Source organism: Ictalurus furcatus, chromosome 1, assembly GCF_023375685.1.
Source record: "Ictalurus furcatus strain D&B chromosome 1, Billie_1.0, whole genome shotgun sequence".
NCBI lineage: Eukaryota > Metazoa > Chordata > Actinopteri > Siluriformes > Ictaluridae > Ictalurus > Ictalurus furcatus.
The window spans coordinates 13647056-13671250 of NC_071255.1; the positions used below are offsets into that span (position 1 = coordinate 13647056).

A 24195-nucleotide genomic window follows, 5' to 3' on the forward strand; every position below is an offset into this window, starting at 1 on the left:
ATTTTTGTCTCGTTTGTTTAATTGGGTTCTCTTCATCTATTTTTAGGACTTTAGGTCATATTTATGCAGATATAAAGAAAATTCTAAAGGGTTCACAAACTTTCAAGCACCTATGTATATAATAATTAATAGAAGAAAATAAAATAGCATTAGTAAATAAAAAGTTATAAAATCAGTGATCTGACATTTGGTCATTATTTCCTGACTCACACAGTCTTGTATTTAGATTAGTAATCACGTACACGGCCATGTCATACTGCACTGGGTTATAGAAACGTGCTATGATAACCCACAGATAGCGTTCATATCGACATTGTATTTTCTTTACGGAGCACCATGTGATATATTTGTATGCGAAAACAAACCCACCTGTAGAGCTGTTTGCGGCGAGGGCCCTTGGTCATGCGGCGTGTATTATCAGGGACGGTGACATGCGACTCAGAGTGGTGTTGCTGCACTGGAGGAGGGAAGTTGGTGTTGAGGGACAGCCAGGCGTGAAATGCGAAGCCGTTACCCGGCCAGCGGTGGATAGCGGGCACCATGATGCCAGCCATGGGTGGCGTGAGGTCAAAGTACTGCAGAGCACTAGTGCCCGTGTGGACGTGGGCGGCCATTGCAGCGAGTGCACGTACGGTGCGAGTGCAGTAGGGATGAGGTGGTGAGCCCGGGTTTGTGCGCAGCAGTCTCAGGAGGCTCTTCAGGTGATGAGGGCGCAGCGAGAGTGAGCCGAGCTCCTGCACCAGGCCCAACAGAGCGTCTGCACACTGGCGCTCAAGCCGCTCAGGACCCTGGTTCAGGACATCCAGCACGGCGTCCACTAAGCCGGCTTCTACGGCCACCGAGCGGCATGCCAAAGAACCACGACACACCGCCAACAGCCATTCGCACACCAGCAGCTGCAGAGAGCGAGACCCTAGCTCGGGAAGCCACTGCAGAAGCAGGAGCAGGGGCTGCTCGTTACTAATTCCTAGCGGGACAGCTTGGCAGTGTTCTCCTTCTACTGCCTGCAGACCGGTGGGGAGATAAGAGAGGACCGAAGCCAAGGGAGAGAGGGTGAGAAAGGGACAGCATGAAATGAGAGCAAAAAAAAAAAAAAAAATAGAAAGAAGAAAGATTAAAGGGTGGAAACAAAAAAGTAGCGATGTAAGATAAATTCAGTACTTATCATTCATATCAAGGTCACATTCTAAATTTCGACTGAACTGTGAGCGAGTTCACGTACCATGTTCATGAGCTCTTGGAGGAGCCTTTTGGTCGGCTGCCCTTGACTTTTTAAAACATCAAAGAGCTGAGAGTATCCTATGCGCTCCTTAAAGACCTCCTACAAAGGAAAGCCGACAGAAAAAAACAACAACACTTTCATAACCGAAATAACTTTATAACACAAAATACAGGAACATTTTACAGATGCAACAAACTAGTGTACATCATTGTATGATTTAACTTGCATCCATTTTCTGTACTGCTTATCCCATTGAGGGTCGCAGGGAGCCTGGAGCCTATCCCAGGAAACTCAGGACACAAGGCAGGGACACCGTGGACAGCGTGCTAACCAATCACAGGGCACAATCGCACACATATTCACACACTATGGACAATTTAGAAATGCCAATCAGCCTACAACACATGTCTTTGGAGTGGGGGAATACCCAGGGGAAACCCCTGAAGCACAGGAAGAGCCTGTGCGACCCCTGTGCACCCCGGGGGTGTGAGGCGGAAGTGCTAACCACTAAGCCACAATGCCCCATAAGTTAACTTCACTTCACATATACATAAACATAAAAGCACTGACAGCAATTAGCAAATATTAAAACATTAAGAAAAGACACACATGGGTATAAACGAGGCCTGGCACCATTCGGGCACTGTGGTTTCATATTATTCTTTTAAATAATGTGGATAAGATAAGCTACAGCCACTTCTCTTCTGTATGTTTACCAAGCTTTCAAACCCTCTCAGATATCAGCACATAGTGCTAATAATGAGGAAAAATAATCAGAGCGCTACATGACTAGAAGGCTTACAGAACTTCCAAGGCATGTTTATATGCAGAAAAGAAAGGGGGATTTGATGTAGGGATGAAGTAGCTGAGGTGTGTATGTGTGTATGAGTAAGACTAAGAGCACACATACCTTGGCAGATGGTGAGTTGCTCATGATGGCTGTAAGGACTCCAATGGCATGTACTGTAATGCAGTCAGAACCTTTTTCCCAGACCTACAAACACACACATGACCCGAGCTGCCAGATTATTACATATACCTACAGAGCTACAACGACTTACCGACTGTAGCCCAACAACTCTCATGTCTCACTACCACGTCAGTGTCACCACTCAGCGGTGGTCCCGTGGTATACTCTTCCCACTGACGGATACACTGGTACATGTGTGATGCATGGCAACAGATGGGCTACAGTTAGAAACTGTATACAAACTAAATGATAAAACAGCCAATGGGTCTAGCTACTATAAACGGTAAATCTTGTTTACAAATGCACACATGTGTGTTACTGTAGCTAAATAAATGACATGCATAAGCATTTACTTCACAAAAGGCCTCATTTATCAATCTTTTAGTAAACTCGTGTGTAAATGTTTTCCCACCCGGGTTACAAATTACATTTACATTGGACATTTATTCATTTAGCAGACGCTTTTATCCAAAGCGACTTACAAATGAGAAAATACAAGCAAAATTACTCGGTAATGCTGATTTTCTTCATATTCACATGGAAACACCCATAAAGTACCAAGTGTGTTCATAGCACATCTGATTTATATTTAGTGATGCCCACAGTCACAATAAAAGGCAACGCTCCCAGGGAGCTGAAAACAATAAAACGACACCTGAAAGGTGAAAGAGTGCGTAATGGTTAATGTAAGAACTCTTCCTCCTGTTACACAGAAGACTTACTTGTCTTCATTTACACTCCTTAATGAACACTTTTTTTGGTCTCCTGAGTCTTTGACACTTAGAATTTTACACTTGACACTCTTTGCAATTTCTGTTGAATTATTTACTTATCTACATCTATTTTGCGTCTTTCATTTCCTCCATATCTTTTATTTTGCTTTCAGCTTTGTGAATCACTTTGATTTGCCTTTGTGTACAAAACGTCGCCTCGTCAAAGCCGTAATCTTCGATTTGGAGCCGATCGATCAAGGTTCTTGAGGGATACAGACATTCTCCGAACTAACTGGATTGTCTTGAAGGGCCTTGTGTATATATGCTCTTCACGAATACATTTGTTTGTATCCCGTTTGATAAATGAGGCCCAATATCAAAATGATCATATATTCCTTTCAACATGAAGATTTTGTTCTCCATTTAGAGCTAAATACACATACACACATGCATGCATATACACACACACAAAAAGTCAAAATATGAAATGCATATTTCAAGAAACAAGAGTTTCTGCATCTTTAATACAAAACGCCGAATGCATGATTACCCACAACCCCAACACTGATCAACCATCACCAAACACATACCCCGTCTCTCCTTATGAGACAAGTTACATAAGACAGCACATGCAAAACAAACAAACAAACAAAAAAACCATGACCCATTGCAGGAAAACATGGATGAATGTTGACACAGATCTCTAGGTAACACATGCACAAACACGTTCACACCAAACATAAACCCATGCGCCAAAACACACCAAACACTCGCCAAAAGTAAACTCTCCCTCCATATCTGAACAGAGCCTAAAAGCATGACTACATTTCTTGTTTTTCTTGTGTGCATGTTTGCAGGTCGGTGCGTGCAGCAGCACCACATGCACACAGATATTTGTCGATAAGAAAAAGTGAGCAAACTATGTTTGTGTGTGTGTGTGTGTGTGTGTGTGTGTGTGTATGTGTGTGTGTGTGTGTATGTGTGTGTGTAATGAGGAGGGAGAGTTTCCTGTGGACGGGCCCTCGGGGGAAAGTACCTGCTCCACTTCAACTTCGGTGAGCAAACGCATGGTGAGGTCACACTGAGCCTCATACTCTGTTCTACCCCTGCTGCTCTGATAGAGCTGCAGTGTGCGTACACACAAACAAACAAACACACACACACACATGAAAAACACATAATGAACACAGACAGTCAGAAACATGTTCAGCAGTAGGCACAGTTTTAAAAAAAAAAAATTCATAGTAGACAATGAAGAGAGATGAAAATGAGAGAAGCACATAACAGTAAAGAAATCGACTACTCCTGAGTACTCCAGTATTACCACATGACTACCCGAGTTTCAAAACCATACTGGTGAAATACTTAACAGACCTTACAACGTACTCTCTCTCAACCCTTTTCTCCCTGTCTGTTTTCCTTTCTTATATAAACACAGACATTCAATCTATCTGTACATATTGTGTACGTCGAATTTAACCGTTAAAAGACACACACACACACACACACACACACACACACACACACACACAGAGATAGACAGTTCAATATAGCTCAGTGCAAAGGTGGAGATGATCTAAAAGCAGCTTGGATGATTTGAAAGAGCTTGGAGCTAGTTATAAAAGACAAAATGTAGGCACGACGGTTATTAAGTAGGGGTATAATCCCGGTGTCCTGGCAAAATTGGCCCTTCTCTATGATGGCCCCCTAATAATCCCCATCTCTGAATTGGCTACATCACTCTCTCCTCTCCACTAATAACAGTTGTGTCGTGGGTGTTCTGGTGCACTATGGCTGTCGTCACATCATCCAGGTGGATTTTTCACACTAGTAGTGGTTGAGGAGATTCCCCCACCCCCCCGCCCATGCTATGTAAAGAGCTTTGAGTGTCTAGAAAAGCACTATATAAATGTACGGAATCATTATTATTATGATTAGTATTATTATTAAGAGGAGATTTATATCACAATCAGAAAGGGGAGGGGGTGCATACCCTTTACATTTTTCTTTGCTATTACTATCTTAACTCTGACTGTTTTTTGTGATTATGAAGGAATCTCTGAGAAACCGAACCCAAATCCCTTTGTATACGAGTATACGAATGAATTTCCTGGTCTGTATTTTGTCTTAGTGGCGTACAGACCTTTGCTCTCAAGGGTAGACAGATAGACAGGCAGAACAACAGACAGCAAATGGCTAAGCAGATGTACCTAATGTATTGGCAAAAATTTCAATCCTATTTCAGGGTTGTGCATTTCTGAACGTGATCCCGGAGTTTTGCCTCCAGCACAGCAGCGTGTCGTCTGTGAGGGTGTGTACACTGACCTTGCTGTTCTGAATGAGCCGGAGAATGTGCTCGAAGCAGTTATTGTTCAGAAAAATGGCCTGCAGGACGGGTCGGTCTGGACACTGCAGGATCTCCGGGATGGCATCTATAGGACAACACGCTGTTATAAAAAGTTGACAGTCATGCACTAAACTGAGCTTTCATTGAAGCTCTAGTGAACAATTTTGGTGAAAGTTAGCTAAAGCTCTCTGCTTTGAAACTCAAAATGTAACCAAATACAGCCCTTCCCTTCAGGGTTCGCTTCAAAGCCGAATCTCCAAAACACAAATGTTGGCTAGATGCTAGCATGAGACAGAAAGCTTTACAGAGAATGCTTACGATCCTGATTGGGTGGATGCTGGCAGTGCAGGTACAATAGATATTTAATAAATAAATAAATAAATAAATAAATAAGTCTACACCCTCCTGTAAAAGTTGCAGGCATATGTGATGTAAAAAAAAAATCAATAAAGCTAAGATAAATCATATCAGATCTTTTTCGACTTTTAATGTGATATAGACAACAACATAGAAATGTTTTAGGGGAAAAAAGGAAAAAGAAATCATTTTGGATCACATTCAAACTCATGTTCAAAAGTAATTCTCATACACTTGTCATCAATGAAGTAATAAAGATCTGCTGTTTCTGTAGGATTCGGACGGTATGGGATCTCAATCTCAAAAGCTATCAATCAGGAGAGGGGTACAAAAGATTCATCGTGAAGGCCATTATCAACAAGTGGAGAAAATGGAGCACCACACTGACATTACTGAGTACAGGACTGTCCCATTAAAATAGTCAAAAGGACAAAAAAAAATTATAATAACTACCAGGGAGGCTGCCAAAAGACATATGGCAACATTAAAGGAGCTGCAGGAATATCTGGCAAGTACCCTGAACATGAAAAAAGTATAAATAATAATGATGATAAAAAAAAAAATCACAAGCTTAATCACCATACAGACTGTGAAGCATGGTGGTGGAAGCATCGTGTTATGGAGCTGCTTCTATTCAGCTGGGACTCGGGCTCTAGTCAAGACTGAGGGAATTATGTAGAACTCCAAGTACCCAATCTAATTTGGCACAAAATCTGCGGGCCTCTGTTAGACAACTAACAATAAAGAAAAATGTCACCTTCCATCACGATAACGAGCCAAAGCACAAACACAGGAATGGCTTCAGAAGAAGATGATCAACGTTTTGGAACGGCCGAGTCAGAGCCCAGATCTAAATCCCGTCAAAAACCTGTGGCATGACTTGAAGAGGGCTGTGCACAAGAGATGCCCTCACACTCTCATAGATCTGGAGCATTTTCGCAAGGAAGATTGGAATAAAAATGCTACATCAAGTGCTGTATTACAAGCAAAAGGTGCTTTAAAAAAGTATTAGTTTAGGGATGTGTACACTTCTACAACCAGGTTAATATAAGGTTGTTTTTTGCCCTTAAATGTTTCTAATTTTCTCTCTTGAATATTGCTGATTGCTAGATCACATTAAAGGTGAAAAAAAAAACAAACGATCTGACATGATTTATCTTGGTTTCAATTATTATTTTACAAAAACCTGGGTGTGTAGATTTTTTATAGCTACTGTAGCTGATATTTTGTTTGTACAGAGCAAAAGTTTTTGCTCTCAGCACTGGTTTTTGAAATTGCATGAGAACTTTGCCAAATATAAAAATCCCTGACCCCACCCAGCTTCAAATCAGTGCTTACATTACATTATCACTGTACAGTAATAAAGAGGAAATAGTGTGTAGTGCCACTGGAGAAGTGATCAGACGGAAAGGTGGACAAAAGAACCTCTGATTCAATTCACTTCCCTATTTCTGCACATGAAGATACTGACCCTAGATTACAGCACTGGGGGATCAGTGGATTATTATCTAATTGTTTTTTTTTGAGACATGGCAGGTCTAAAGTGTGTCTGCAGGGTGGGGAAGCCCTGAATAGACCTATAAAAAAAAAAAACAGCTAAAAAAAGATGAAACATTTTGACCAAAATCTTTTTTTTTTGTTTGTTTAACATCTCTGCTTTAAGGAGACCGTTTAACAAAGACAGGAAAAAATGCAGTCAGTCTTCCTAAAGCAGTCTAAAACCTCACTAGCTATGTGTTGAAGTTTTTGGAAAGTTGCATGTCATAGTAATCCTAATCAATTCCATTTGTAATCAGATACTGAATGTCGAAAATAAATAAATAAATTGGGGTGCTCCTGCTCCAACACATCATCATCAAAACAAAGAGCACTCATACACTCTGTACAGGCAACAGTGGACAAAGTTTTAAAATGTTGATCTAATAAAAAAAACAAGAAATGTTTTCCCACTGAAGCTAAGCAGGGTTGAGCCTGGCCAGTACCTGGATGGGAGACCTCCAGGGGAAAACTAAGCTTGCTGCTAGAAGTGGTATTAGTGAGGCCAGCAGGAGATGCTCACCATGTAGGCCTAATGCCCTAGTCTAGGGGACACTATACTGTAAAAACAGTACGGCCTTTCGTACCGTTTTAACGTCTCGATGAGACGTTAAACCAAGGTCGTTAAAAATCCAAGGACACTTCTCGTAAAGGGTAGGGGTATAACCCTGGTGAAATTCTCCCATTGGCCCTTCTCTATGATGGCCCTTCTCTATGATGGCCCCCTAATAATCCCCATCTCTGAATTGGCTACATCAGTCTCTCCTCTCCATTAATAGCTGGTGTGCGGTGATCCATTCAGAATAGAAAATATTTCAGTTCAGGATAGGCTGTAGTTTTCAGAACTACATAAAATACAAAAGTGGCCCATGCAAAGGGTCCTCCCATGCTCACACACAAACACTACATTACAGTGATGTTTAGGATAGAACTGACAGTGTATTGATGACGCAAGATAAATGATGGTTGATAAGCTCAGACATGAGACGCTTCTCTTACTGAGCATGTGTGTTTGCAGGGTGATGATGGTCTCCTCCCAGGCTAGATCGTCTCCCTGCTCGCTCGGTGGTCTGTTCCAGTTGAGCAGCTGGAAATAGTTGCTGAGCACGGTCTTAATCTCCACCTGCCTTTCGGCGGGGCTGCTGCAGTGCAGCAAGTGGATCATGGCAATCAGGCAGCGCAGCGTGAGGCGCAGTACTTGTGGGTCCTTGGGCTCATCTTGGGCAGGACGGAGGCACCAGGAGCGCAGGACAGACATGAGATCCTCCACAGCAAGGGGTGTGATGGAGAACAGGCCATTCTTCTTTATATACAAACACACACACACACACGTAGCAGCATGAACCGTCAGTGAACATTTCAGTCAACAGAAAGCAGTGTGAGAGGGGGAGGTGTGTATAGTACGCATTACCTTGCACCCACTGGTGATGGCGCCCTGTAGATGCACCAGCCGCAGCAGCAGAGGACTGGGAATTCGTTCGCTCTCCTGCAGGCAGTCTGCACACACAGCCAGGACCAAATATATATACAAAGTGAAAGGACGGTAAAAGTAAAGCAGGGTATACAAAATGTCTAGAGAAACAGTCCTTCATCAGATGTGCAAGCTAAGTGCCTCTGCAGCTCTAGGAGGCGATGTCTGATGTTCGCATGTATCTATATTCATTTGTATGTGCTACATATTCACGTTAACATGCTCATGCGTGCCACGTATTTTCAGCATTAGCGGGCAAATTTGTACAGGACAAATCTGAAGCTCATCAAAAGAGGGCATTCCAATTCTTAATGCCTATGGCTGGAGGATCTGGGTAAAACATCTTTCTTTTAAAAAATCTAAATTATGATACGTGTTTCAATATCAAGAACCTGCATAAATTCAAAAATCAAGCAGCTGTGTGTGTGTGTGTGTGTGTGTTTAAGATTGACAGAAGGTAGGACTGTGTGGTGTACCATGAAAGAATGCAGGTAGCTCCTCTGGCAGGGTGAGCGGGGAGAATTTATATTTGCTCCTTTCCAGCATGCTGACCTCCTCACTGAGACACACACAAACACAATAATGTGGTTTACACACTTCACCACATACCAAATGTACACACGACATCACACGTGGTGAGTTGGACAGCACACAGTTGAGTGTAGTGTTTTTGTGAGTAGCATACAGACAGATCTGGGTGATGGCGTGTGTGTGTGTGTGTGTGTTTGTTTATTATGAGGAAACCCGTGAGGCCTGCACATCTCCCACACATTCCTGATGTGGGTTAATACCCTGCCCCTTTCTCTCTTTCTCTCTCTCTCTCTCTCTCACACACACACACACACTCATGCTCAAAAGTGCTCACCCTGCCTGCTGTCTCCTCCATGTCTGATAAGGGTCAAAGAGGTTTTCACAGAGCAGTAGGCAGTGCAGTACCACTGACTGCAGACTGCTTTGCTCCTCAGGCTTCTTCTTTATCTGGAACACACCCAAACATACCACACCCTCATTCCACGCCTTTTAAACACTGATTTACTTGGCTTTCGTAAATGGCTCGAGTGATCTTAGTGTTTATGACAAAAAACAGCAACAACACGCATAACCTCGTTTCCTTTGTTCAAAAAGTAAATAAAAAAAAAAGAAGGAACCCCCCATCGACTGTCATGTTTTTTATGATATTAAAATAAGTGTACACTGATTTCTTTCATCAAACAGACAAAGCTTAATGCATACGACATATGTACATTTCAATACTATTCTCAAAAAGAAAAGAAAAGAAAAGAAAAAACCTCTATTAAACGTGTTTGTAAATATAGTGTTACAAAACCGTGAATGCGTACCTGATTCAGACAGTAGTTTAACAGCTTGATAGTTTCAAGCACAAAGCCAGGGGTCTTGTCAGGGTCAATATTCTCCATATTCCTGCAAGTTCATTCACAGTTAGTTCCCACTGATAAACACACTGTTCCCACCCAGTGTTGACGCTGAGCTTGTCAAACCAGTTCGAAGAACAAAGCACATAAACAGCACGGGATAATTCAACAGCAAGTAAAATCTAACCAAGATTAACGAGTGGGTCATTTTATTTCACCTACAGAACCATTCACGGGAACGTCAGCATTATGTCACACTCCTTTTTCCATTTCTCAACCTGGCACAAACAGTGCTGCATTTCACTTCAGAACACTTAAGTGTGACTCATCAAACATTAATAAAAGGAACCAGTTCCTATGTTATTCAGCCTGGATACAGAAAAGGTGCAATCACTAGAGCTGTACCAAACTCCAGCAGAAAAATGTTACACTAGTGAACCCTTGCCTGCAGATGATGATGAAGAACTTGATGAGGAGCAGTGGGTGTGGCGTGCTTTTGTTCTGCTCCTGACCGGACAGGTGCAGGACGCTGTGCCATAGCTGCGTTCCCAGGAACACGAGAAAATCTCGCGGCACGACAGGCACCTCAGCGTTCCACTCCTCCAGACTACAGACATACAGACAGGGGTTACTGTATGAGCTCAACTAATGGTCATCAACCCTGGTCTTGGTGATCTACCTTCCTGAAGACTTTAGCTCCAACCATAATCGTTCCCACCTAAGCATCAAGAATCACTGCCTTAAGAAGTTCTTGATCATCTAAAACAGGTGTGTTAGATTTTGGATGGAGATGAAACTTGTGGGAAGGTAGATCTCAAGGAAGAGGGTTGGTGACCACTGAGCTAAGATATAACATTATGGACAAGATGTAGGGTTTGAAGAGATTGAGATATACTGAAGACACTGGTGTTAATAATCAGAACTGGACAGAACTGAACCAGAAGCATAAGCCATAGATGTTTGCAGGTTGAAGACAAACATTTTTTTGGCTTGTTTGATAGTGTTCTGGTGTAATCAACTTGGTGCTTAAGTGCTCTATAGACTGGAGTTTCTAATTAGTATGAAACAGTATATATAAAGCCAGCAAGTCACATCTCACTTTAAACTTTATAGACTCTGAGAGCATCTAACAACCACTCTTGGCACCCCCCCATTATTCTCCCTAATTTGGTCATCTGCCAATTCCCACCCACCAGCTAGCTCTCCCCTATCATGTAACAGCTATCACCTGGGAAGAGTGAAGGCTATCATGTGCTGTCTCCGAGATGGGTGAGTCCAGACAAACAGCATCGTTTCAAACTGCTGCTGATACTGCATTACAGGAAAGTGCTATCTACCCTCTTCCACATACATACAGTTGTGGTCACAAGTTTATATACACCTTGCAGAATATGCTAAAGGTTAATCATGTGCAAAAAAATAAAAAAAGACGGGTCATAAAAATTGCATTTTGTTTTTATTTCGTTCTGCCCTGAATAAACTATTTGACATAACAGATGTTTACATAAAATCCACAAGACACAATAATAACTGAATTTACACAAATGAACCAGTTCAAATGTTTACATAGGTTTGATTCTTAATACTGTGTGCTGGATGATCAACGACTGTTTTTATGTTTTGTGTCCTGCAAATTCTTTACTTTTCCAGCATCTTCTGCATATTTGAACCCTTTCCAACAATGACTGATTTTGAGATCTTTTCACACTGAGGACAACCGAGGGACTCGTACACAGCTATTACAAAAGGAGCAAACATTCACTGATGCTCAAGAAGGTAACACACTACTGGGGGTGGGGTGGGGGGTGTAAACTTTTAAACAGGACGATCGGTGTAAATTCTATATTATCTTGTCTTCTGGGAAACATGTAAATATCTGATGTAGTTATTGAAGGGCAGTACTAAATTACAGTTTCAAAAATATTTTTTCAATTAAATAATCAATTAAATAACATTTGAATAAATTAAAAAGACGAGTTTTGTCGTCTTTGTGAAACACTTGATATGCAAGCGCAATGCCTCGACTAAGATTCACGGCTGCAGGAAGTGTGACGGCACTTAACTGAGTGCCTTCACGCCTAGAACTCAATACTGGCTGTGGACACTTCCTCCAGTGGCGAGTTCTCCTGAATTGGATTAGTCAGGGTGTGACTTGACTCACCGTCGCGGCTCCAGGGACTGTACATCGATGATCTTGTCAAAGGACGCCACAAAAGCTTCCAGGCACTGCTGCAGGTAGCTAACATCTTTCTGCAGGACAGAGGAAGGAATAATTGACACAAAATCACCAGAACATCATTTTGACTTTGATAGCAATACCAACACTGATATCACAGTGCCAGCTACCAAAATGATACTAAAGAAAAACACGAACAAGGAGAGAGTACAGAATGTGCTTTTGTTTTGGCTTTATGCTGTCATTGATTGATTAGCCTAATGTGTTCACTTGTACCCCCTCCCCATCCCCACCCCACAATAAGCTTTACAAGTTTGCAAATATGAATAACTCGTATGCTTCTGCCCAAGCTGATACACACACTCGCAGAAACAAATCTTGAACACTGACATGTTTCAGAATGCTTCAACAGAGGTTTTTCCCTTTCAGAGAAGGTTCCAAGTAAAACATCTTCAAGAAGTGAAAAACACTTAAGTATCCAAATAACCCTTGAGGAACCCTGATAATGTAAACAGCACTGAGCACTCGATCAGTCCCTCCAGGATTTCAAGATCGCAGAAATGAACGCAAAATCAAAGAAACTCCGCAACACTCGGAGGAGCTTGCAAATTTTTAGAATGTACGGCAGATTTTCTGTAGATCTGGACCAAGATTCGTCATATGAGGTCATCACAACACGCATTCGCTCAAAGCCCTCTCCGATTCACCTGCGTCGAACATGAGTACAGCTAAAAGGTCTCGTTCACCAACAAACATCACTGTCAAAGACCATCTCACGTGTCACAAAGACAGTGCAAAACAATTTTGTGCAATTGCAATTTAGGCAATTTGTTTTGAAAAAGCCGCAGCAAAGCAAACATTTTTGGCCACAACTATCATACAAAACAAACCTCTCCAGAATATTCAATGCTTAGAAATGAAAAGACAAAAAGAGTGCTAAAATCGTAGGTGAAGATTCAAGCAAGGCGTCCTTCCTCTTTCACCGTTTTCACAGGAGCTGTGTGGATGTTTGTGCAGGAAGTTGTGAAGCCACAGTGCGAGTTGTTTTACACTGCATGTTATCTCCAGGGTTTGCTAGGACTGTCGTTGGTGAAACAGGATGTTGCAGTGGGTGCTTCCGTGTGATGTCACTGGGAGAGTATTGCAAGACACAAACCGCATGTTTGACTGGTACTGCGAAACGTGAGAACCTAGATTTGTCTTAAATGGTTCAGAGCAACGGTCAAGCCTTTACACCATCGCTCGGGTTTCATAACTCCCAAACTTGTGCAAAAACAAAAATCAAAAGAGGGAAGTGCAATATTTTCATCAAGGGATGACGATGTGATGTGATGAACTAATGGAGCAAACTCCATTTCAGGCTTATCCTTGATTTGTCTTGAATTATCCTACTGGGATGATGTTATACCTGATTTTACGATCAGATTAGCACAAGATTTAATATCACAACCCCATTAGGACCATTCAGTTCATGTTCATTTAACAATGCTTACCTGTAAAACTCATGAAAAGCCATTGTTTTCATACCATCTCATTTTTCTTCATGTCACATGACAGCATTCAGTGGAGATATGACGAACTGAAAACTAAAACAATTTGGCATGGAGTACAAGATCTTATCTCACCTCCTACTAAAATACTCCCTGTAATCAAATTTATTACTAATTGTGACATTTCACAAATGTCCTGCAGCGCTGCTGATTGCAGCACAGATGTCCTCACCCTGTCATTTATTCTTGCTTTTGTCAAACAAGAAGCCACCAGAATCATTTATCTCTGGAGCCGGCAAGATGTCAACAGCCTACACGGCATCTTCCACCGAAGTGTGGAACTGAATCATAGAGCAAGAACATCCTGAAAAAAGCCTTTAACGTGTGATGCTCGCTGGAAAAACATGCAGTGCGTAGACAACGTGATGCCGTGATACAGCTTGATCAGTATATAGAGGAAACTGGCTCATCATCGACCTCACCACAAACAAGTCATATGCTTGAGATAAACACAACGCCACAAGTCTATTGAGAAGCAAGACAAGACGACGCGCTATGTTAAAAACACTCAGTCGTAGCTATTTTGCATCCTTAGGAAAAACAGAAGGCTGACGTTTACCAGTTGGTGTTCTGTTGGGGGCCAGTCCATGTCTCATGGCAGTTGAGGGAAGATGAAGGGGGGCACTGGAACCCCAGGCTCTTCAGAGGAACCACGGATACAACTCTCAGGAACATTTACTCTCACTCATGTCTTCCGGCACATACTTCTAGTTCTACCTCATACAAACTCACACTAACTTACTCACTCTCTCTCTCTCTCTCTCTCTCTCTCACTCACTCCCTGTCTCTCTTTGACTTTCTGTCTTGTCTCTCTGCTTCTGTGAAGCAACCAGGAAATGCCAAGTCACTTTAAGCGCAGCACATTTCCTCTCATCGCTGCTTCCGTTTCTGCCACTGTCGCTGTCTTACTTCTTATTGGTGGACTTCCAGCAGCTTGTACATTTCTCCCTCAGTACGTTATTATATATAGACAGAAAACTGCAAGGAAGAGCAACGTTGCGCACTCTAACCTTAACACAAAGAAACGTCTCTACGGTTAGCTCATTTATACAATCTCATTACTTGATAACACTGAGACTTTACAGGGATGCTTCTCAAAAGTACTACAAAGATACTACAAAGACAAATAAGTGTCTTAGGGGAAAGGACCAGATTAAGCAACAAAGGCCCAGAGCTCTATAAGGTGCAAATAATAATACTAATAATAACAAGAGGTGTAAATGGACATGCTGTGACTGGTTTCTAATAGCTCTTCCTGCACCATAATTATTACCCCCACAAGAGGAAAACTGCACAGCGAGAATACATGTATGTGTCAGTACTGAGTATTCCGGTTAATCCCATGAGGCACAAGGCATTGGAACCGGGGTGAAGGCCAACGGTGTAGTTCCATGGGCTTAGCAGGCACCAGTGAGAAAAGTCAACCTTAATGAATTTTCCATTTTAACTCCACCACCACTATATAAAGCTGAATCAGCTGGTTTAAACGCTGCCATCTAGACCGCCAACAGAACAGCACGCACACTGATGCGGAAAGTAATCTGGGTCATTAGGCGTACTAGACTTTCAAATTCAGCACTAACCAAGACTGACAGACAAGTAGTTCATTTCTCGTAATGCTCGACTTGACTCTTCACAAAGTGAACAGCTTGGTCTAGTGTGTAAACCTACTCGATCCATAAACAACCCCACATTTCCCCAAATTTGTTACCCAAACTAACTGCCGCAGTGTGGACGAGCAGAAATTCAACAATAGCTGGAAATGAAAATGTAGTATAAAGATACCAGAAGTGAAACCCAGAAGAAATAACGGTACCTTCCATTGTAAAGGCAGCTTCATACATACTACTGGCACCTGCTGATAGGGGAACTCACTCGTCCTCTTACAGCGCAAAAACAAACCGAGCAGTGACGTATGACAGGCTCGAGATTTCAAAATTCAATTCTGAATGGATTTACAACCAGATGCCATGATTCTGCTGTATAAAAGCAGAGTTTGAATTCAGCCTGGATAGAAATATGGCTGAATAAGCAGCTGTCCTTGGTGTTTGACATGCTGAGCGACTCTGACTCCAGCAACAGCTGAGCAGACACAAAGACTGTTTCTCTAAGGTTCCTCGTTCAGCTTTCTGTTAGCAAACACACAGCACGAGCATGTATGAAAGAGCCATTTAAAACCTAATTAAGAGCACATATACGTGAGGGATTAGAGGTTATCATATACAATAGTGTGTGTGTGCGCACATGTATTTGTGGAACTTCCACTAGGTTATAGCATTTAAAAATATACAGTAACCCTTTATTTATTTATTTGAAGCATATTATTCAGCAACTACTATAAAATACTCAGTACCTATGAAACTAATAAGAAAAGCCTGTAGATACCAGAATGAGCAATGCTAAGTATGGTCTCGCTGGGGAGTTTATAGTGCTAGATTCTGAATCTGGAGCGCTCACTCTATGGTTATGTTTTATAGGTCAATAGGTTAAAACTAAAGGTCAGGATAAGTTCGCTTTAGGATTAAAGTGGCCTCACAAGCTAGACTACAGTATAACGTCTGGTACGTTTTGTCAATGTATAAAGTACCACCTACTTTATGACCAACCAGAGACCTTTTCCTGTAGCTTGTCTGCACACATGCAAACTATCCTGTTTGCTCACCACCAACTGCTTCGAATATTTAACCGCTTTTAAAGACAAGGTTCTGTTCAGTCCACTGACTGTATCTTGCTCCAAAAGGTTTATTGTGTCACAGTGTTGAAAAGTTTGGTTTCCCGTGGGAATAGGAAAACATAGAAGTGCAGAGAGCCAATCAGATTGCGACCTTGAAGGTACGTTCACGTATACAGCGATTCGCAGCGACAAAGCGACTGGAGACGATTCATTTTCAATGAGAGCTGGCGACTTGAGCAACGGAGACCATTTGGCGACTAGATGTGGGCGTGTCCGGTGAAAGAGCAAAAGTGTAACTTTATGTAAATTTGGAATGACTTGGTGGAGCGCCTACCAGTGGGAGTGAAGACAGTAGAGCGCGTACGATCCGTGATCCGCCATGCTGCCTCTGAGTCTGAACTGTTTCGGTAGATAGATGGCCGCAATTGCAAACAGCACACACTGCTTCTCCTTCATCTCATACGATATAATGCATACACTGTAGTACACTGGTGAATTTTATATACAATCGCCCTCCCTCCAGAATGTTTCATTTTAACTCCAAGAAAACGGGTTTGTTGTCAAAAGTGGAAAGCTAGTTGCACCACCCATTGATAAAATGTTACTATGGCAACCAGTAGTAAGAATTTCATAGTACAGCGAATGCCACTTGCGGCGATAAAATCGTTTTATGTGTGAACCTACCATGAAGATTATGATCATGGAAAAGTGTACAAACGGTATCAGATGCCCTTTGATCCACGTGCTGAGGATGAAACTAGGAATAAAATGGTTTGTTTACATTGTCCATTAACCCTGTGACTGGAAATCTACGTTCCAGCGGGATTCTGTGCCCACCCCAATCCAGTACACCTGCTCCGGATGAATGGTCTACTTCATCGGCCGGATCAGCGTTATCAGATCAGGGCTGAAACCAAACTCAGTACATGTCCAAGAATAGGGCTAGTGATCACTACTTAACAAGTACAGCACTAGATTATTCTTCACAGAGCTAATTGTCTGGACTAATTAAAGAAGCTTCCTCAGTTGCAGCCAAACCACAGCTGCTTTTTCTAAAATAACTTCCAATAAAAACCAAACACTTTACCAGCCAGCAATACAAGCAATGAAATGTGATATGTGATGTAGTAAAACCACATAAACAAGAGTTTAACACTAAAGGCCGGGGATGGAAATTAGGGAAACAGATTCTGTTCATTTAGGTCACATGCGTTAATGTAGGTTAACAGTGCTTTAGGGAAAACGGGGTGTGAGTAGACGAAAAGAGTGAATAAAGCCATTTAGAGCCGTTTAGATACATCTTTAGTGCATCAAACGTTAAAGCACCCAGGCTTTAATAACAAACAAAGTTATAGCAGAGATCACAGATTGTAGCACTCACAGTTTTGCCTTGCTTAAGAGTACAAAGAACAGTGATACTAAATGAGTTGAAGAGAGCTAAATATAGCTAAATCATAGCCTCAAGAGGGAGGTGGAAAGTACTGGAGCTGATCATCATCAGCAGGCCTGGACTCGTCCCTCTGAGAGAGATTTAACAGTCGTTCTTGGTGGAAATGTCCCTGAAGAACGGGTGGATTTCCCTGCTGTTTACCAGATACCCTTCAGCCTTTAGCTATAGTGTGCAATGAGTACAGACAATAATTCGAATTACTTAATTAACTCAAGCTATTATAGTGGGCCTCTGAAGCAGCTAACACAGCTGAATAGTCAGGCAATATACCACGAAAGACAGATAAGGGCTACTATAAAGTAGATTTCTGCTTCTGAAACATTTCCAAGTGAAATATGATGTTATTGAATACTTTCACAGGCAGGTGAGGACTTGTGAACCCTTGCACAATCAGAAGCACATAGACACAAGTTAAGGTCCTGTTATCCAGATGCGTTAAAGGTGCAAAGATGGGCATCTAGCCCAGGTGCGAGGTAAGGATGGGCGATATCTTCTCGTTTGCGATATACCGGTAGAAATTCTCCCCACAATAAGAATTAGTCTTCCCGCGATAATAACGATAAAGCCTAGTTGATGACATATTTCTGTGTGCGACGGTCTGTGAGCCGTTTGTAGCCCACGTGCAGAGCGAAAACAAGTACGGCGGAAGGCGGACGTGAAGCTGAGGAGGAGTTCATCGCTAAACGAGGAGCTACCTCTACAATCTGGAACTGGTTTGGTTACAGAAAATCAGTTTTACTTTTAGATCAATGTTTGTGTTTCTGAGGCTCTCAAGACTGCATGCAGCTGTCACTTGTAGCAAAGAACAGTGGTGAATGGTACTTGTTACTTGGTACTTTATATCATCACTGATATCGTTATCGCAACAAATACCAGAAGCAAACTCCAAGAGCTGCTTTGTGATGCAAACTCCTCATAACGGAGTTCATCATCAGGATTTGTTGACTGTGACGGTCTATCATTAAGTGATCAGTTGCTGTGTCGGGACATGTGGATAAATTCAGAAAGAAGATTATATGTGTGAGGAACAGCTTGGCCTTGAGGCGAAACAAGTTGAGCTAATTAAAGTTACATCGGTTTCACATTCAAAAGAAGTGACTGATCGTTTGTCTTGCAGGTTCAGATTGAAGTACACTTTGAACATATCTCTGGGACAAAAAGAAAAGCATCTGCATGCTGATTTGCATGTGGACAGAAAGCCCTAAGGATTTTTTTTAAACACTTCGGTTTGTCTCGCACCTCCAGGGGTTGGGGGTTCGACTGGGGGTTGGGGGTTTCCTCAGGGTACTCCGGTTTCCTCCTCCAGTACGACATGTGTTGTAGGCTGATTGGCATTTCTAAAAATTGTCCGTAGTGTGTGATGGTGCCCTGCAATGGGTTGGCACCCCGTCCAGGGTGTCTCCCGCCTTGTGCCCTGAAGCCTCTGGTATACTTGCTATGCTAGCGTAGGTGCACAGTCGTACGCATAGCTTTTCAAAATATACTCCATTTGACATGTACGCATACACAGGCGGTCGACGCATGCGCGTTACGACAACTTGCACTATCCGACCTGACCTACAAGAGTCAGTACAGAGCAGTGAAGCAGGTCTTCTGGTGTGAAGGACGACAACAAAGAAGAATCCCAACAGCACGAAGAACAATGCTCGGGCAATCTCTCACCACGATTAGCACCCATATAAAATCCTTATACTCTTTAAGGCTAGAATTATACAAATGCGGGTACTTTCTAACCTGCACTCGTTTCCGTCTCTTCCATTTTTTCTTCAACTACCTTGAGAATCAACGGCCCTGGGTCACTGCTGCCACCTTGTGGAACAACTAAATAGTGCCAAAGAATTAAATGCGCATGTACAAAGTACGCACGGTTAAAAAACGGTGTTGATGACGAAATTTGCATTACGCGTACGTGTAAAAAGTGAAGAATACTTTCTGCTTGAGTCCCCTGGGATAGGCTTCAGTCTCCCTGCGACCCTGTGTAGGATACGCGACACAGAAAATGGGTGGAAGGATAATAATATAAAGGTACACTTAATTTGCATGTTTTATCATTTCATTTTAAAAATTACAATTAAATTGCACCACCCAAGTGTTTGCCCTATTGTCAGGAGATAGTGAGTTGGAATCCCAATGATGCTACAGCCATATGTGGCGGAGAATAAAATCGGCTGTGCTGTCTGAGAGGCAGGTATTACCGGACAGGCTAACTGACAGACTGACAGGGGAGTACAGAATGTGTGCTCGTGTTTGCCGAGTGCAGTTAGCACTTTCCTCTGAGTGTGTTATGCTGACATGTGATGTAGCATGAGCAGCAGTTCAAAAAGATGTGTTAGGGGGATTTCACACTCGCAGTTTAGTTTGAAACAGAGCACGGTTTGAATGAACAATTGGTAATGTGAAGGCACAGTAGACCGGGATGCACACCGGGCTACCGAACCCAAGGTTACCTCTAGTTCGGTTTCACTGCATCTGTGCCATCATTCCAGTCAATGTGAATGCAACTCGTACTTGCACTTTTTCAGGAAGCAAAGTAACCTGCACGCGTTTTAGCTGATTAGGACATCATTAGTTTCTACAACACACGTGTACCGTTGTGGGACACGGAAGAGGTCCACTGCTGCGCATAATAGCACCAGAATAATAATAATAAAAAAAAAATTTAAATGGTGAGTCCAGTTGTGTGTGTATGTTTGTGACGACGTAAGATACAAGCAAATGCACCGGGATTCGATAGAATCAAGTCAGCCTGAAACCAGACCAATGCTGCAGGGGGCGCCAGGAACAATCGAACTCGGATTTGGACCGTAGCAAACGTGCCTAGTGTGAAAACCACCTTGGATAGCTTTCCGTGTCTTGGAGGAAGCACATTTGAGCCTTCTCCCTCGCTGGTTGGTACCGGTCATGTGATGGAGGAGAGCTAGCTGATCATTTTTTCCCCACATACCTGACATGTCTTAAACAGTTTATCTTTTGAGAAAGAGCCAAAATAATACAAGTGGTGGCTTATCAGCCATTGAGCAAAAGTTAATCATCATAAACTCCTCATTCACAGCTCCATACATTTTAAATGACCAAGACTTTTAAAGTAAAGTTACAGACAAAAGCTGATGTTCCATCGATTTGGTCGCCTTTCTAGATGTTGCAAGATTGTTTGGCAGCATGTTCACTGCCCCTTTTTTTAGCTCCATAGAGCTATTATTGCACCTAGTGGTGAAAAAAAAAATCGGAACTGCAACAAGCACTAATTGAGGACCACTGGGGCAGGAATCAATTTGCCCCGCTTGGGCTATATTTTAAAGTGCACCTATTATGGTTTTTCAAATATTACCTTTCATGCAGTGTGTTAGAGCTGTTTGTGAACGTAAAAAGTCTGCAAAGTTTAAAAAATCAAAGCACACGACAAACGGAGTGATTGACTCCCGAAAGAAGGAAGCGATTCTGAACAGCTGAAACGAGTCGTTAGTAATTCCAGACTTTACTTCCTGTACTAACCTACGCAGGTTTGTAATAAAAAGCCCCGCCTCTGGTCTTCATCGACTGCTCGCGTACAGACGGTGCTGAAACTCGTTATGGTAGCGGGCGTTTCCTTTTTCAAACACGCTGACAGTGGTAGACCAATCACAACAGACTGGGACATCTGACCAATCAGAGCAGAGTATGCTCTCTGAAAGGAGGAGTTTAGAATGAATCCTTTAGAACGGATCATTGAACGAGTCATTTGTGACACTGGGGGAAAAAAGACAATGCTTCAGTTTAAATTATGAGCACATGAAAGTGTTTTTTGATCTTGGATGCATGTAAATCTATTGTATGAGACCTTTAAAACAAAATTAGGCATGTTTCAAAACCATAATAGGTGCGTTTTAAAATACTCTGTGGCCACCAAGACCTTTTCTAGCAAATAATCAGAATGAAATCTAACAGAGCTCAGACAATGTGATGTACAGTACAGAACCATTTCTCCTGTAAGACATATAGCAAAGATTAGGAAAAGTAAACGGGAGTAGATCATGTCCATAAGGTAGAAATGTATGTGCACTACAGTGTCCTTGTTTTCCACAGAAAGGCTGAGAGAAATGTGAAAGTGTGTCTTCCTTTTCTACTCCCCAATTTTACTGAACTAGTTTCAGGTATTTTGTGTGATTTTTGAGATGTATTTGGGATGGGAGTTTTTGATTACACCTGGCAACTCTGGTTGATGATATTAACTCTAATGTGCACCTCAACAGGACACACACCTACTGTATCAAACACAGATGGTACAAAGGCACGTCTAAAACCACTCCGAGCCGCTAGATTGTTTGCTGGATGACTTCAGAATTATGGGGTTGCTCTAAAAAGCCACTAGATTGTAGCCTATAGAATAAGTCAGGTGTGACATCTTCTCGGCTTATTTTTTTTCTTTTTAGGCATTGTCGTTATCATTGTCGTCCTGCCCCACCAAAACCGCATCACACTATGGTACAACAACCGCACTCGCTGTAATCAACTGTATGTATCTACTGTATCATATTACATGCATCGTGCTGTTTAACTCTACCTGTATACTGTTGATCTCAACTTACACCATAATTCCCATTTATTTCATTTAACCTAATTGTCATTTGCATACTGTTTGCCTGTTCACTGTTATCATTTATCATTTAACTGTTATCATTGAACTTATTTGCACTACTGGCTGGATGCTAACTGCATTTCATTGCTTCTCCGAGTATCGTACTCTGACAATGACAATAAAGCTGAACCTAACCTAACCTAACATAGCATTCATAGAAGTTCTCTCCTGAGGATTCTTTCCTCCATAAAGGTAATAGTTTCTCCCAATTCTTTTAACCAGTAATTAATAGTAGGGAGGTATCCCTGGATTTTCCCCTATAATGCCAAATGTACACACAATGAATCCAGTGCAGAACCAAGATTTACACCCTCCAGCAGCAGACCACAAAGATATCATTTTGGGCATTTTGGCAGCTTTACTCTGACATTTAATAAAAAAATTTTAAAAAATTGTAAAAAAGTTTATAAAGTGCTTTTATCTTTAGACAGTTCCATATTAATCTTGCATTATATGGAGACTGCAGTGAAACTGACCCCAACTGTATTTTAATTAACGTATTTAGTTTTATACATGCAAAGCATTTGAAGAATTTGGACTCAAAATAAAAGTTCTGTGTAAACTGTCCTGAGTATGGTTATGACTACGACGATAATTATTATTGTTGTCAGCCCCTCCAGGATTTCGTGATTTTGGGATCGCGGAAATGAATGCCAAATCAAGCAAACTCCGCAGATTTGGGCAAAGATGCATCACATGATGTCATCACAACGCGTATTCAGCCAAAGCCCTCTGCGATTCGTGTGCTTCAAACATGGGTACAGCTAAAAGTTCTCATTTACCCACAAACATCATCAGAAAGACATCAGAAAGAACAGACAATTTCATGCAATTGCAATTTCACCGATTCAGGTAGTTTTGGAAAAAGCCACAACAAAGTTCTTTAGGAATAACGGACCTTGATAATGAAATACCTTGATTATCCCATGAGAATTAAGTATTCCAGAAAGCCATGCCATAAGTAAGGAATAAAACATGACAAGGTATATTTTATTTTCCTATAGCAGCATTTCCCAAAGTGTTTTATTCCTCTTTTATCAAAGCAATTTCCCAACAATTAACAACAGTTAACAGTTAACAATTTGGTCAACTGCCAATTCGCTCCCACCAGCCAGCTCTCCCCATCATATGATAGCTACCAATTGGGAAAGGTTCCCCCAAGACACATGGAGCCCTAGAACCGACCACAGATCGCTGTGGCCTCATTGCGATCTTCAGACTATAGGGCGAACTCTTTTTTACTGTACACTCAGGAGCCCCAAGCAATTTCATTTTTTATTTATTAAACAATGACATATAGTACTTTTCATCTCTTTCTAGCTACATTTAATGTAGTGGAACATCCATGAAACTGATTTCTGCTGATTTTTTAATCTCATTTTCCATTAATTCACTGCCCATTAATGTTAAATAAATATCTCCTTACAGAAAGCAATGTATGCAGCGCTGTGAAAAAGTGCAACGTATACACTGCTGTGAATTCGTCTGTTTTTGTGTATATCTCATACTAAATAATTTTAGATCTTCAAACGAAATACAACATAAAACAAAGGCAACTTTAATAAACACACTATACAGGTTTTTTTCACACCTATCAACTGTGTGAAAAACGAATTGCCCCCTTAAACATAAACGCTGGTTGCGCCACCTTTAGCAACAATAACTGCAACCAAACACTTACTGGAGATCAGTCTTTCACTTACTTCTAGGACTAGAACTTACTCCTATGTCTTGCTGCATA

General features: G+C 41.8%; 1 protein-coding gene across 3 annotated transcripts in view; it reads right to left on the minus strand.

The window, feature by feature from the left end:
* Nucleotides 1–24195, minus strand: part of nbeal2 (neurobeachin-like 2) — a 66640-nt gene that overhangs the window by 34920 nt on the left and 7525 nt on the right. Inside the window, exons 2-13 of one of the 3 annotated variants that reach the window (XM_053627329.1) lie at nt 12151–12239; nt 10435–10596; nt 9957–10038; nt 9482–9594; nt 9093–9175; nt 8557–8642; nt 8145–8448; nt 5231–5337; nt 3942–4028; nt 2133–2216; nt 1223–1321; nt 370–1004 (exon numbers count right to left, since the gene is read on the minus strand). In XM_053627329.1, the coding sequence (XP_053483304.1) occupies nt 370–1004; nt 1223–1321; nt 2133–2216; nt 3942–4028; nt 5231–5337; nt 8145–8448; nt 8557–8642; nt 9093–9175; nt 9482–9594; nt 9957–10038; nt 10435–10596; nt 12151–12239 (1931 nt within the window). Of the gene's footprint in view, nt 1–369; nt 1005–1222; nt 1322–2132; nt 2217–3941; nt 4029–5230; nt 5338–8144; nt 8449–8556; nt 8643–9092; nt 9176–9481; nt 9595–9956; nt 10361–10434; nt 10597–12150; nt 12240–24195 lie in introns of those variants that run through there. The other 2 variants (XM_053627313.1, XM_053627320.1) reach the window with 2 other exon arrangements.